The sequence below is a fragment of the Capra hircus genome, chromosome 5, assembly GCF_001704415.2.
Source record: "Capra hircus breed San Clemente chromosome 5, ASM170441v1, whole genome shotgun sequence".
Taxonomy (NCBI): Eukaryota; Metazoa; Chordata; class Mammalia; order Artiodactyla; family Bovidae; genus Capra; species Capra hircus.
Genome location: NC_030812.1, coordinates 59,821,200 through 59,837,758, shown reverse-complemented (window position 1 = coordinate 59,837,758; position 16,559 = coordinate 59,821,200). Strand labels below are relative to the sequence as shown.

The window sequence follows — 16,559 nt, the reverse complement described above, 5'->3', positions numbered from 1 at the left end:
ACGTTTTTACACATCCCAGAACCTACGCAAAAGTAGTCACCACCACCATTACTCATAGGTACAGTTTTACACCTAACAAAAATAAGCTAGTCAAAGTCTACACAGAAAGAGTAATTTCCCAATTACCTAAAGTCATCCAGGGTTTCCTGTATCATGTTCTGAATAAAACGGATCTGAACAGATGACAACGGTGCATTTGGCCGACTATTTCCAATGGTATCAACGATTTTTTCTGATAGTGAACTAGCAACTCCAGCAGTGACAGAGGATGCTATCTTCGGATCTGAAATAAAAATTTGAGAATATATTAATAGTCAGCTTGGACTAAGAGACATCAAATACTTCTAAATATGATTCAGCATGAGAAAGCCTGAAAAACTGGCAACCTCCCCTCCCCACCAAAAAAAAAAAAAAAAACAGTGCTCCTATGACATTTAGAAAAATTCACTGTCTGGAATACAAGTCTTAGAAACTTTCTATGACATTATTTCTAATAGTCATTCATATATATATATATAAATTGCCAACTGTCTAATGTAATAACATCTGACAGAGGAATTAAGTCTTAAAGGATCTCTGAACCATTTTCTCTTACAAAAAATGAATGTGACCAGCTGCTGGATAAACCAAGACTATTAGAAACAAACAGAAGGGACATAGGAGTAAAGTAGTTCTCAGGCAAAGCCCTAGAGTTTAAGCTAATGCAATATATCCACAGAAACCTCAAAATACAGATATCTAGATAAAAGAGCTCCTTCTATACAAAGAGTTCTTTTGTATAGATAACTCCTATTGCTAAACCTAATATTGCTTTAAATGTGACCAAGTTTTTAGGGTCTCTGCCATGAACTCTATACAGATAGAACTTTAATATGGAAAAAGAAAAAGACATTTTCAGGTAGTTAATGACCCTATATTATATTCCTATCTGTACCACAGTAGACAAGACACTTACATATTGGATTGGAAGTGAAATTCATACCCAAAGAATACCAAGTTAATGTGGCTGAATTTAACCTTTCGTTTTACTGTCTTCTAGTAAGAGAGTCACACACTAGAGAAGTGTCACAAATTTTAAATTCCTTTAACTTTTTCATCTGTGATCACTGACTGTCAACTTATCCTTTACAAGTTAAATAATGGGAGTTTTCAACTTAACACTTAAACATCAGAAGTTTTATGTTCTTACTTGGAGTTGAGGATCCATTGCCTGGAGGTTCATTTATTAACTGGGCTTCAATTTCTTTTTCTGGCTTTTCAAATTTCTCAGGGCTTCTTGTTTGGTTAGATGATGGAGAGGCATTTAGATTTCCAGTTTCAGCACCGGAGATCAACTTTGCAAACTTCACATTTAAAATAAATAATTAATATATAAATTCTGGTTTTATCCAAAGGACCTACTGTAAAGCACACGGAACTCTGTTCAATGTTATGTGGCAGCCTGGATGGGAGGGGAGTTTGGGGGAGAATGGATACATGTATATGTACAGCTGAATCCCTTTGCTGTTCACCTAAAACTATCACAACATTGTTTGTTAATTGGCTATACCCCAATACAAAAGTTAAAAAAATTCTGGTTTTATCCATATTACCCATATAATTTGTATCTACTTTTCTCTATTTTTCCCCAGTAAATAGGGTCAGAAAAAGGAAGAATAGAAAGGAATCTTGAAGGAGAAAAGAAAATGTTGCTAGGGCCATGGCAAAATAACTAACTTTACTGGTCAAAAACAACTTTGATGATTTTGATGATGACAAAGAAAAGCTTATTTACTAAGAATCCGCTGTTGAATATCATTTAAGATGGCAATCACAGGCCAAAAAGTAAATAAAAAATAAATCCCCAAACTCTCATGGGATAACTAGTCAGGAATATTTGAAAAGTCAGTCAAAAGATTTTCATATTTCTTAAGTATCTTCTCAATACCATTCTAAAAGATAAATATGAAAACAGACATACTAAACAACAGACCCTACTAGATTACAGCAGAAGGTAATGATGATGAGTCACATTCTCAGCACCATCGACTTGCTTTAAGACTTAGGGTAAAAGCACCAACTTGGTGCTTTGTGCTGCAATGGAAATACATTCTAAGAGAATTCAGGGATAAAATATTCTTACAGTTAAATCAAGTATCTTGTCTTAGGGAAAAAACAGTGTAAGATTATACCTGCTGTTACCTCCAACATATCCAAAGACAGATTTCAAAAGTGTTCTTCAATTTTTAACATGTGACATCAAGATTTAAGAATATTTTCCACCTAGTAAGTGCACAGCACTGTCAATAATTAGGATATATCCAGTGGCAGCTGCCTGCTTTCTAGTGATGAGATGCATTATACTTGCTAGTAATAAACACATGCAGTGAGCTCAATATCATTTACAGGCAGATACCTGCTTGAAGGAGTCTTTAGATTCCTGTTTTCCCAGATACATTTTCTTAGATTCAGCTGTCAGATCATGATTTTCATTTTCTTCTTTCCCAGGAGACCCCATAAAGACATTAAGAGGACTAGAATGCAATACTGAAGTGCTTGAAACTACTGGATTTTTTCTTGGAGGAAACACTGAGTTCAATTGTGGTAGAAAGTCAAGGCCTGAAAAAGAAAAGAAAAAAGCCAGCACTTACATGGACTGTCCCCCAGTCTCGGATATTTAAGAAAAGCACTTAACATAATAGATATGTTAATACAGTAGGAAGACATGGGATCTGGATTCAAAAGACAAGCTCACTTGTCAGCTCTACCCCTGACTTCATTTGAGTTTTTGGGGTAAAAGTTGTAAAACTCTTTGTGACTGTTTAGGTGATCTATAAGTATGAATGATGATATCCACTGTCCTAAATGATGAGGTATAAAAGAGATACTGTATATGAAGATATGCTGAAAACAGCAAAGCATGATGACTGTTTTAGTCAATAAAATTTTTTGATAAAACTGTCAATTTGGTATGTATCTGCGGTGGATCTTGGTAGACAGCCTCTAAGATGGCTCCTCAAGATCCCTGCCTCCTCCCAAGGATTGACAGCCTCATATAAATACCTCCCTTAGAATGTGGGTTGGACCTAGGAACTTGCTTCTAACAAAGAGCATATAGCAAAAGTGGTGGATTTCACTTCCAAGATTAAGTTACAAACACACTGTGGCTTCCATCTTTTAAAAAATATTTATTTACTTTGGGCTGTGCTGGGTCTTCATTACTGCACATGTGCTTCTCACCGCAGTGGCTTTTCGTGTTGAGGCATACAGACAGGCCTTAAGGCATGGGCTTCAGTAGTTGTGGTACACAGGCTTAGATGCTCCATGGTCTGTGCAATCTTCTTGGACCAGGGATCAAACCTTTGTCCCCTGCTTTGGCAGGCAGATTCTTAACCACTGGACCACTAGGGAAGTCCTTAGCTTCCATCCTGAGTGCCCTCTCCATCTCACACCAGCTCTGAGTGAAGTCAGCTGCTATGCTGTCAGCTGCCCACATGAGTAAGGACTGATATCTTTAGCCAACAGCCACATGAATGAATTTGGAAGCAGATCCTTGCCCAGTCATACCCTGAGATGACTGCAGTCCTGTTGACACCTTGGTTAAAGCATCATGAGATACCTGATGCCAAAGGCATCCAGCTAAGCCATGCTTGGATTCTTAATCCACAATTATGACATGATAAATATTCTTTTAAGCTTCAAAATGTTAAGGTAATTTGTTACACAGAAGTAGATAATACAAAATCACTTTTAACGTTGATAAAAAATACTTCTCAATGGTTCTTACCATCTCCTTTGCCTATGGACTCATCCACTCCTTTGTTAACTACAGCATCTATAATAAAATTGGAAAATAAAATTTAAAAAATAATGCAAAAGAAGCCACAGCAATTTAGGTTTCCTATCCATTCCCAAAAGAGTTCAGAAACTAATGATTTTATGAAGAAAAATCTAAATGAAGGTAAAGCTAGTACTCCTAAGAATTCTCTTTTCATTCTTTTACCTTCATGCATAGTAGCAAATATGAAAAGATGATTCTATGATATAGAGTCATTTAATGAGACAACAAAGTATACTACAAAAAGCACTGGAGAAGGCTCCAAAGACCTGTAATCCCGGTCTGCCTATACCACTTAACAGCTTTGTGACCTTGGACAAGACTTTAATTATGCTTCAGTTTCTACACCTATATAATGGGGACAATGCCCCAACCACCTCAGAAATTGTTTTAAGGATCAACTGAAATAATGTAAAAATATTTTGCAAACAATACAATGTTAATTAAAAATATAAGGTTTTATCATGCTTGGAGCTGGTGCATGGGGATGACCCAGAGAGATGTTATGGGGAGGGAGGTGGGAGGGGGGTTCATGTTTGGGAACGCATGTAAGAATTAAAGATTTTAAAATTTAAAAAAAATAAAAATAAAAAATAAAACATTAACCAAAAAAAAAAAAAAGGTTTTATCAATATCTTTTCAATGACAGAATATGTTTAAGAATATTTCAATACTGTAATATTATTCATTTATCAAATAACAACCAAAAACTGCTTATCTCAATTTTAATAGATTAACATAAAAATGGGGAAAGGTCATTTAAAAGTTCCCCAGAAATTCAAATGGCCAATGAATTGTCACACATGATTACCACAAGTAGGACTTTCATCCATATCTCCATTCATTCATATCTCTGTCTGCATGTGTATATTACATCTAGTAATCATACAACACACATTTTTAGAAGTTACTCATTTTTTCCTAACAAAAGCAAAAGTATTATTTAAAAGATGAAGAAATTGAGGAAAAAAGATTAAGCCTTTTACCTAAGTAGTATTGACTCTAAGAGATTAATATTCAAACCTCTTGACAGTGAAAACCAGTACTATATTTAGTATCCACATTTTTTCTTATTAATATCAGACTCTAATAAATGGAAGGGCATATGGCTCAAATTTTAATCATATCTTCTTTAAACAGCAAAAGCAATTAAAAGGGAGTTTATATCCTTTACTTTACCATCAAACACCATTAAAGGAGATTTTATTTATAACTCAAACACTTCCAAAAAGCCCTTTCAATTAAAATATTAAATTCAAATTAAAAACTATTCGAGTGATTCTCATAAACAAAGCTCCCCAGTTGGGTACTAAACTCCAACACCTTTCTGATCTCCAGCCCAAGCCACTTCTACCTGCTTTGCCCATATCTTTTCTCTCCTTACCCCTCAACTATGTAGTATGACCTCTCTTCATTCTGAAAGAAAGAAATTGTTCCTCTTTTACTAGATAGAAGCAGGAATTTGGGAAATTTAAGGATTTATTTTCAAGCCAGGGTAAGGTAGAAGACACTCAATAATCCTGTACCACTACATATATATTTATCCTTTCCACTTATGAAATTAGTTGAAGAAAACACTGAAAAACAATTTTAAAGTAAAAAGTTAAATTTTATAAGATCATGAGTTCAGTTCAGTTTAGTCGCTCAGTTGTGTCCAACTCTGTGCAACCCCATGAACTGCAGCACGCCAGGCCTCCCTGTCCATCACCAACTCCCGGAGTTCACTCAAACTCATGTCCATAGAGTCGCTGATGCCATCCAACCATCTCATCTTCTGTCGTCCCCTTTTCCTCCTGCCCCCAATCCCTCCCAGCATCAAAGTCTTTTCCAATGAGTCAATTCTTCGCATGAAGTGGCCAAAGTACTGGAATTTCAGCTTCAGCATCATTCCTTCCAATGAACACTGAGGACTGATCTCTTTTAGGATGGACTGCTTGGCTCTCCCCGCAGTCCAAGGGACTCTCAAGAGTCTTCTCCAAAACCACAGTTCAAAAGCATCAATTCTTCAGTGCTCAGCTTTCTTCACAGTCCAACTCACATCCATACATGACCACTGGAAAAACCATAGCCTTGCACTAGACGGACCTTTGTTGGCAAAGTAATGTCTCTGCTTTTCAATATGCTATCTAGGTTGGTCATAACCTTCCTTCCAAGGAGTAAGCGTCTTTTAATTTCATGGCTGCAATCACCATCTTCAGTGATTTTGGAACCCCCCAAAATAAAGTCTGACACTGTTTCCACTGTTTCCCCATCTATTTCCCATGAAGTGATGGGACCAGATGCCATGATCTTTGTTTTCTGAATGTTGAGCTTTAAGCCAACTTTTTCACTCCCCTCTTTCACTTTCATCAAGAGGCTTTTTAGTTCCTCTTCAAGATCATGAGTAGACATAATAAATTAAACACCCTCATGCTGCTGACATTTAGATTCACTCCTGTTTTTCATTATTATAAATAAACAGTAAACACAAATCTCTGAGGGTTTCTCTGAACATCTTCTAAGATAAATTTATAGAAATGGAATTAATAGGACGAAAAGTATGAATATTTACATCTGCCAAATTATCCTCTAGAAATTTACCCCGTACTGTTGATAAAACTGCTGTTAGTAGTAAGACTATCCCATTAAAGAAAACAGTATGAATATTAGCACCAAAAAAAGTACAGCCAAATCATGTGCCTAGTTCATAGAAAATAAACAACAATGATACATAATGTTTCTGTTTAAAAACTGTCAAAGGTTTTTTTGTTTCATTTTTAAGGCTTATTTCTTTTTAATGGCAATGCCTACTAGTGACATGGGGCAAGAAGGAGAGAGGGAGTAAGTGGGTGAGTGTGTGTATGAACACCTACTAGCTATGGAGAGTGAGTCAGTGTGTGTGTATGTGTGTGTGTGTGTATGTTGGGGGTACTTTCATACAGTTAGTATAAAAGATGAGGCAATCTAACCAACCCCCAGCCATATTTCTCCATGAAAACCCTTAATACCAGTTCCTAATAATCAAAGAAACATTTTTTTTTTAATGTTAGGAAGATATTTTCTGCCTATCAAAATACCCAAGATTTGGGGCAGACTTTCTTAGAAATAAATACAAGTAAAAGACTATGGAGGCAAAATTTCCTGCAGGAAACTTCAGTGGAAATTAAAAAAGCTAACTTGAGAGCTATTTGTTTGGTTCCCATGTGAAAACTATTAGCATATATTTTAGAAAGATAACATTTGAAATCTCAGGGCAAAGGGAAAGATAACACCTCAGGGACTGAGAAACTCAGCAACTGTCATGAATAGCAATAAAAACATTACGGGCACCAGAGCAAGAGAACATGATCCTCTGATCTGAACAGACTTACCATCTCTGACAGGTGAGAACATGTCACCTAAACTACTTTTTCCAGAATCATCAAAGCCAGAGAAATCCTGATTTTTCCCACTCTCCGTTTCCTTTGATAAAGTATCGGTGTTTATGCTTCGAGGCAGACCTTATAGAAATTGGATATAAAAATAAGTTATTATATTGAAATAAGTTTATCATGAGAAGCTAGGAACTAAAAACTAATGTTTTACCTATATCATTGGTAACACTACAACCAAACAACAGGTCAGTTAACCATCATTTTCATGGAATGAAGGGCTCCTAAAAGCAACTAACTTATTTATATATCACCACTTTTAAAATCTATTTTGATAGAACTTTTCTAAACATTTTATGTATTTTTCTTACACAAAGTACACTGAGCACAGCTTATTTTTGTTGGTGACTGACTCAGGATCATCTATAGTGATTAAAAAATGTCTCTAAGCCATCAAGTACAACACCAAACACACAGCAGTATTCAAATGATGTTAGTTCCCTTTCCCAACTTGCAGTGAATGGATCTCTTCTTTTCCCTTCTTTATCTTTTTCTTCACTAACAGTGGGATAACATTGCTCTTAGCATTACTGACCTTAAAGGCCTTCACTAACCTTAGGACAGCTTCCAGACAGGAAGGAAACCAGAACACCAAACTCATAAAGAACAGTACAGTAGACTAATAATAGAGACACGCAGCTATGCGGAAAGTTTGCTTTCTCTCTCAATATGACTTTAGGGCAGGGACGTTTTAAGAGGAATTCTGCAGGCTCAGTAACCTCTTGCTCATTTCTGGGTCAAGGATTGAGTTCTAGAGAATCAAGAACTTTGATGAAAGCTTGGCACTTGAATCGGTAGCATATTTCTGTCCTTTGTTTTTAAAGGTGTTTTATTTGCCGTCTTGGTCCCAAATGAAACCTGAAAAATCCTGGGATAAAAACAAAGATTCTCTCTGTTCAAAATATTAAAAAATGTCCAAGCCTGGCTAACGAAATAAACCCAACTAACAGTAAGCTCATAAAAAGTTAAAATATGACCAAACATTTGTTTATCATCATCACGGAAGGGTGTTTATACCAAGAGTACAAACAGTTATACAGAGGAAATTTCCTCTCCCTTTTCTAGGTCCTTTAACATGTTTGAATGAGTAACTCTAGCCTTTGGAATTTTATGAAATAGAAGCTTCGTATCATTTGAAAATAGTGTGAAAGTCTAATTTTTCACTTCTTAAATGGCTGTTTCCTACAGAAAAAGAGCACTAGCAACAAGCCTGCAGAGGTTGTTTTCAATAACTAAATCAGGACGCCTTCAGTAGAAAGCCATATGAACTTTTTCAAATTTTAAATTTATTTTACATGATGCTCAAAGTAATAGTAACAATAATGATCGTAATGACAATATTAACAACATTATAATTTATTGGGTGCCTACATCCACCAGGCACTTTTGATACATTTTCTCCAATTTTCACAATAACTCTAAATGTCAAATATTATCTATGGAAGAGAAAAATGAGACTCCAACGAGTGGTTAAGAAAACTGCCTAGCATCATCCAGGTAGGAAGGTGACAATTCTAAGACCGAAGCCTGATACGTTCTCAATGCTTCAGGGCAGGGGGGAAAGGTACATCTGTGTGTGTGAGCAGAGAGAGGGAAGACGAGGAAGCAGATGTGGCAGAGTGTACAAAACAGTGAATCTGCTCAAGGACATACAGAGCCCAAGAGTTCTTTGCAGTGTTATTCACACTTTTCTGTACGTCTGCGACTATTTTAAAATAAAATTAATAAACACAAACTTCTAACTCTTTGGGAGTACACAGTGAGCATTCATTTTGCCAGAAACTGCTAATCAGCCAAGGATTATCATTAAATAATGGCCCTGTAGACCCAAGTCTAGAACATCTAATTAGTGTTGCCATTGTTATATATAACCTTCGTTATTAAAAATTAAATGAAAGACACTGAGACTTCAGCAAGCTTACAATAATGACAGAATCTTTATTTTAGTTTTCATAATATAGTTAATGCAACATTTATTCTTTTAAAGAGACAGCAATAGTATTCATTACTACAAGTTCTTAATTAAGAAACATCATTTTCTATATAATTGATAATGATTTTTATGTAAGGATGATACAGATATTCACAGATAATTTGTAGTGAATATACTTACTATTTGTTTAAAAAAACTATTCTACACTATTAAGATTAACAAATTAAAGTTTTGCTTATACTTGGAAATAGTAAACTCATAGTAAACTGAAAAAGCACCAAGTATTTGTGTTCAAGTTAAGTACTTATCCTGAAAATCAAAAAAGACATGAGTACTTTCAATTCTGATAAGAGTACTTTGGGGACATACTGGTATATCATGCAGACTTTAAAAAATATGTTGAAAGTTGACAGTATAGCATAATTTCTTAAAAACAAAACGGCTTTCAGGAATTTAGGGAATTATTTATTGTAAGTGAAGAGTATTTTCTACAAGAAGTATGGGGAAGCTTATCACCACATTATACCTTCACAAAGTCTAAATGAACTCTTATTTAGGAATTGATAAGATTATCAGAATAGAAATTATTTAAAAATTACAACATTTTCATTCCCTTTTATTTAACAAATGACAAATTTACTGCTTAATATGTGCCAGGCACTATTCACCACTTAAATATATTCATTTCACCACCTGATTTACTTTCCATTTTGAAATATGAAGTGAAAGAGCCATTAATAGCTTTTTTTTTAACTAAGAGATCAAATCATAATGAAATCATCAAAGTTTCATATTCTCTATTGATTCAGCTAAAGAGGCAATGAAAAGTCATCTAGTCCATAGCAGTACTTCTGAATGGGCATTATTCTGCTTTTAAGATAATATTTCTTAAAACAGAAGTTCAGCCAAACAGAATAAGTGAAGAATCTTTCATTAATTTTTTTAAAAAGTTAGAGCTAAAGTGGAACTTATCACTTTTTCAGTTTTCACTATCTAATAATTTTACCCAAGTCCTCAAGTGAATTGAAATTCTAGTTTCTTGAGAAAAGTGATAACGACATTCATTTGGGGAGGAGACAGGATGGGAACTCCAAGTACTATCTATAAGCACCAATTACCTGCTTTGTCTTGAGGAGCAACTGCTCCCTTCCCCACAGCGGCTGCCGTGGGCTGGGGCAGAGCTGCGGCAACGGATGCGGTGGCTGCTTCTCTGAGCACTCCAGGATTCTGGGCTCCTCCTCCGCCAGCGCTCACATTAACTGTGCGTTTGTTCACAGCTGTGGGCTTATTTGAACAGCCCTTATTCAAACCTGACTGAAATGTAATGGAATATGTAAAAAGCTCAGGTTTCCAATGCTCCATACTACACATTAATATTTTATAAATTCCCTATTCATTTAAAAAATATTTTTTTCCCGTAGAAATCTTAAGCTCGCTGATGGATGTGAGTGTCCCTCTGAACCATAAAAGCCTTTTATAGTTTTAAAGAGAGAGAATTGTGAAAAGTACAAAAAAAAAAATAAACAAAAGTTTTAAAACTAAGTATCAGAAGGATTTATACTAAAATTATTAAAAATGTTTTGATATGAATGATTCTGAAGCAAAAGTATGACTTCTATACTCTGATCTAGATTTATTTAGTACAATCAAAAAATGCTGAAAATATCTTACCTTAGAAAGAACAGTGGAGTACTGAAATGCTATACATTGCACAGATGTCTTATGTGCACTGATGGTTTTAATTGGTGATTTCAGCATCCTTAAATCATATTGATATATTTTCCCACGGGAGGATCCAATAGCCAAAGTGGCTCCATCAGGCATGAAATCCACCGCAGTCAGGGGAGCATCAGCCACTAAAGTTTTCACGAGCCTTTGGAAAGGACAGCAAAGTATATATAGATATGTGGATGTGTGCATATAAGCCTATACAACATAAATAACTGTAAACAAAAACCAAAGTTACTTGGAATTCAACAAAGTTATTTACTTAGAATATCCATCTCAAATACCTGCTTAAAGCAGAAGTTTAGAATTAGATCTAGAGATATTTCTAATATAAGGAACTGCTAAGCACTCCATTCTATTTTTCTATTCACTTCTAACAGACACATTGTATACTTTCTAGAAACAGGACTTATTTCTTGAGTAATTATTATTTTGGCAGTAAATATGACTCCACAAGTAAGGGCTCTATAGCCTCAGAGTTCTAGAGAAGGGAATGGCAACCCACTCCAATATTCTTGCCTGGAGAATTCCATGGACAGAGGAGCCTGATGGGCTATAGTTCTTGGGGTCACACAGAGTCGGACGTGACTGAGCGAATAACACACATACACACACAACCTCAGGGGTAAGGAGGCTCTAAGTATCTCCTTTCCATTTAGGGACCTGCTTAGCCCTCAAGAGGACGGTGACCTTTGACAAGGAAGCAGCTGCTACTTTGCTCTTAGTTCTGCATCTCTTAACCCAAAAGCTTGAACTCATGAGGCTTAACTCTGCTGGAAGCTAAGCTGGGCTCTTGGCAAGGCTGTCTGGTATATGAGAGGAATGGCTTACTATTAGGGTTCTCAGTAAATCAGCTCAAAATAAAAGAATAACAAAGAATAAGGGAAAAAACTAAAAAGAAGAGTGAAATAAGTAACAGTAAACTTTAAAAGCGGGCTTGCAGTAGGTCCTTCCCTAGTAGTATTATTACATCATTTCTAGTTCTCTTCACAGGATCTTCAGATACTGGTAGGCACTCCTGAAGCTTTTTTGTTTGTTTGTTTAAGCTAAACAAGCACACTTATAACTGTAAGAAGGACAAGAAGGCATAACAGCCCTAGCTACTTAGAGAATCACATCCTCTTTAGCGCTATATTAGGGGTTCTCAACTGGGGGTAATTTTGCTACCTTTGCTAATTTGAGGAGGACTATTAACATCTATTAGATGGGTACCAACATAACTGTGGTTTCAGACCGTGATTTTTAAATCATTATAACTAGGCTCAAACACATCTTTTTTTAAAATTAAAATAGGAACCATTAAAATCAACACATTTTTGCCAACAAATAACTTTATCCCTGGGGCCTAAAAATCCATGCTTCAGGCAGGATTCAGCTAACTCTTGGAAAGCAATTTTTGCATCCTGCTGGTTGTGGAAGCGTTTTCCCTGCAAAAAGTTGTCAAGATGATTGAAGAAGTGGTAGTCAGTAGGCAAGAGGTCAGGTGAATATGGCAGATGAGGCAAAACTTTGTAGCCCTATTCGTCCAACTTGTGAAGCGTTGGTTCTGTAACGTGTGGTGGGGTGCTGCCATGGAGAATTGGGCCCATTCTGTTGACCAATGCCGGCTGCAGGCATTGCAGTTTTTGGTGCATCTCATTGATTTACTGAGCATACTTCTCAGATGTAATGGTTTCACTAAGATACAGAAAGCTGTAGTGGACCAAATAGTGACCACGACCTTTTATGGTGCAAATTTGGCTTTGCGAAATGCTTTGGAGCTTCCTCTTGGTCCAATCACTGAGCTGGTCGTCACTGGTTGTTGTATAAAACCCACTTTTCACTGCACATCACTATCCAAACAAGAAATGGTTTGTTGCTGTTGCACAGAGTAAAAGAAGATGAGACTTCAAAATGACTTTTTAAATTTTCGGTCAGCTCATGAGGCACCCACTTACCAAGCTTTTTCACCTTTTCAATTTGCTTCAAATGCTGAGGAATCATACAATAGTCATCACTGAATTCTTTGGCAACTTCTCAGGTAGCTGTAAGAGGATCAGTTTCAATGATGCTCTGAGTTGGTCGTTGTCAACTTCTGATGGCTGGCCACTACACTCCTCAGTCTTCAAGGCTCTCGTCTCCTTACAAAACTTCTTGAACCACCACTGCACCGTATATTTGTTAGCAGTTTCTGAGCCAGATGCATTGCTGACGTTGTGAGTCATCTCTGATGCTTTCTGACCCATTTTAAACTCGAATAAGAAAATCACTCAAATCTGCTTTTTGTCTAACGTCATTTCCATGTAAAGTGTAAAAGTGTTAGTCACTCAGTCAAGTCCAACTCTTTGTAACCCCACGGACTGTAGCCCACCAGGCTCCTCTGTCCATGGAATTCTCCAGGCAAGAATACTGAAGTGAGTAGCCATTCCCTTCTCCATGAGACCTTCTCAATCCAGGAATCAAACCCAGGTCTCCTGCACTTTAGGCAGATTCTTTACCACCTGAGCCACCAAGGAAGCCCAACATCATTTCCATAGTCTAAAATAAATATAAAATAGACAGCAAGGACTTCCCTGGTGGTCTAGTGGCTAAGACACCATGCTCCCAATTCAGGGGGCAGGGTTTTGATCCCTGATCAGGGAACTAGATCTCACATGCTACAACTAAGACCTGGCAAAGTCAAATAAATAAATAAAAATAAATAATATTTTTTAAAAAACAGCAAGTAATCAGTTCAGTTCAGTTGCTCAGTCATGTATGACTCTTTGCAACCCCATGAACCGCAGCACGCCAGGCCTCACTGTCCATTACCAACTGCCGGAGTTCACCCAAATGCATGTCCATCGAGTTGGTGATGCCATCCAACCATCTCATCCTCTGTCGTCCCCTTCTCCTCCTGCCGTGAATCTTTCCCAGCATCAGGGTCTTTTCAAATAAGTCAGCTTTTCACAGCAGGTGGCCTAAGTATTGGAGTTTCAGCTTCAACATCAGTCCTTCCAATGAACACCCAGGACTGATCTCCTTTAGGATGGACTAGTTGGATCTCCTTGCAGTCCAAGGGACTCTCAAGAGTCTTCTCCAACGCCACGGTTCAAAAGCATCAATTCTTCGGTGCTCAGCTTTCTTTATAGTCCAACTCGCACATCCATACATGACCACTGGAAAAACCATAGCCTTGACTAGATGGACCCTGGTTGGTAAAGTAATGTCTATGCTTTTTAATCGGAGAAGGCAATGGCATCCCACTCCAGTACTCTTGCCTGGAAAATCCCATGGATGGAGGAGCCTGGTGGGCTGCAGTCCATGGTGTCACTGAGGGTTGGACACGACTGAGCGACTTCACTTTCACTTTTCACTTGCATGCATTGGAGAAGGAAACGGCAACCGACTTCAGTGTTCTTGCCTGGAGAATCCCAGGGATGGGGGGAGCCTGGCGGGCTGCCGTCTATGGGTTGCACAGAGTCGGACACGACTGAAGTGAATTAGCAGCTGCTTTTTAATATGCTGTCTAGGTTGGTCATAACTTTCCTTCCAAGGAGTAAGCGTCTTTTAATTTCATGGCTGTAATCACCATCTGCAGTGATTTTGGAGCCCAGAAAAATAAAGTCAGCCACTGTTTCCCCATCTATTTGCCATGAAGTGATGGGACAGGATGCCGTGATCTTAGGTTTCTGAATGTCGAGCTTTAAGCCAACTTTTTCACTCTCTTCTTTCACTTTCATCAAGAGGCTCTTTAGTTCTTCTTCCGTTTCTGCCATAAGGGTGGTGTCATATCTGAGGTTATTGATATTTCTCCCAGCAATCTTGATTCCAGCTTGTGCTTCCTCCAGCCCAGCATTTCTCATGATGTACTCTGCATATAAGTTACATAAGCAGGGTAACAATATACAGCCTTGACGTACTCCTTTTCCTATTTGGAACCAGTCTGTTGTTCCATGCCCAGTTCTAACTGTTGCTTCCTGACCTGCATACAGATTTCTCAAGAGGCAGATTAGGTGGTCTGGTATTCCCATCTCTTTCAGAATTTTCCACAGTGTATTGTGATTCACACAGTCAAAGGCTTTAGCAAAAAAAAAACAAGGTGGTAAATGTGCATTAAAATGATCTATAACATAAGCTCCCAAACTTTGGCCACCTGATGCAAAGAGCTGACTTATTCAAAAAGACCCTGATGCTGAGAAAGATTGAGGGCAGGAGAAGGGGACAACAGAGGATGAGATGGTTGGATGGCATCACAGACTCAATGGACATGAGTTTGAGCAAACTCTGGGAGATTGTGAAGGCTGGCCTGTCGCAGTCCATGGGGTCGCAAAGAGTCGGACACAACTGAAGGACTGAACAACAATAACATAACCACATTTATTTAAGAATGTATTTCAATATCAAATGGCAAATTTCAAGTGTAAAACCACAATTACTTTTGCACCAATCTAATAGTAACTAGGGGCCAGGGAAGGTGCTGAATATCCCACAATGCTCAAGACAGCTCCCCACAACCAAGATTCATCCAGCCCAAAATGCAAAGGCTTAGAAACCCTGCTCTAGACACTGAAGTAATTGCAAAGCAAATTAATCATGTTGCTTTAAAAATATACAAATTTAGTTGTATTCTGAAGAGAATAACATGGCATGCATGTTAAAATAAAGATGTGAAATCATCAACATGCTACCCCTCAACATTCATCACCAGGAAGTACTCTAAAGACTCATCAAGTTTTTTTTGCACATGCGAAGAAGAGAAAATTTTACCTTGCTAGACAACAAATATACAATCTCTAGATCTTTCAACATTCATCAGAGGTCTATGCAAATCACAAATACGGCTACCTATGAAATAATTATTTGTTACTAAATTAAGAAATGAGCATGTTATACTTACTTCTTACTTGAAGTGTCATAGAGAATGATTCTTTTATCCAAGCCCACAGTTACAAACAGCAGTTCATTGACAGGAGAAAAACAGATGCCTGAAGCTGGAGCTTTATGTGTACTGTCAAAGTTATGGTATGGACTCTGACTATTCACATCCCAGAGAGTTACTATTCCATTATCTGAAACACTGCCCAGGAGTGATTTCTTAAATAAGGAGTACTTCAAGTGCCGAATAGACTAGGAAAATAAAAATAAATTTTATGTAATTGTAAGCATATGTAAGAGCATCTTATATAAGGTATAAATAATGGCCAAATACCAACCATATTATTCACAAGGGATTCAGAACTTCTCTGGTTTATGGCATAACAGGTTTCATAATCAGGACAACCATAAAATCATTTAGTGGGCCCTGCTGCTGCTGATGCTAAGTCGCTTCAGTCATGTCTGACTCGGTGCGACTATAAGGTCCTAATTCTAGTAATTGAACAGTACTCATGATTTTATTATGTCAGAGTAGAGTTACCTCAATCACCTCTTTTACAGAAGAAAAATACAATATATTGAGGTAAACTATATTAATTCATCAGGATTAGAACATTCCACCTAAATAAAAGACCCAGTCACAGTCAGATCATGAATAAGCATAAGGGAACTCTGGTAGAGAATAAGCAATAATAGTCTGTATTTGTTTTCAATATATAGTTTTGATATTTGAATATATTTCTTTGAATCTGATGTGCTGGCAGTTCTACAGTGGAAGCACAATAAAAAATTAACTAAATATAAAGGGGGTATTGGCAACACTCTAGACTGGGGA

At 37.2% G+C, this 16,559-nt stretch overlaps 1 protein-coding gene across 1 annotated transcript in view; it reads right to left on the bottom strand.

Moving 5' to 3' along the window:
* Positions 1–16,559, bottom strand: part of NEDD1 (neural precursor cell expressed, developmentally down-regulated 1) — a 45,779-nt gene that overhangs the window by 8,512 nt on the left and 20,708 nt on the right. The window contains exons 6-13 of the mRNA XM_005680475.3: positions 15,747–15,976; positions 10,832–11,033; positions 10,279–10,474; positions 7,168–7,296; positions 3,767–3,814; positions 2,396–2,598; positions 1,190–1,343; positions 127–283 (exon numbers count right to left, since the gene is read on the bottom strand). Of these exons, the coding sequence (XP_005680532.1) occupies positions 127–283; positions 1,190–1,343; positions 2,396–2,598; positions 3,767–3,814; positions 7,168–7,296; positions 10,279–10,474; positions 10,832–11,033; positions 15,747–15,976 (1,319 nt within the window). The remainder of the gene's footprint in view (positions 1–126; positions 284–1,189; positions 1,344–2,395; positions 2,599–3,766; positions 3,815–7,167; positions 7,297–10,278; positions 10,475–10,831; positions 11,034–15,746; positions 15,977–16,559) is intronic.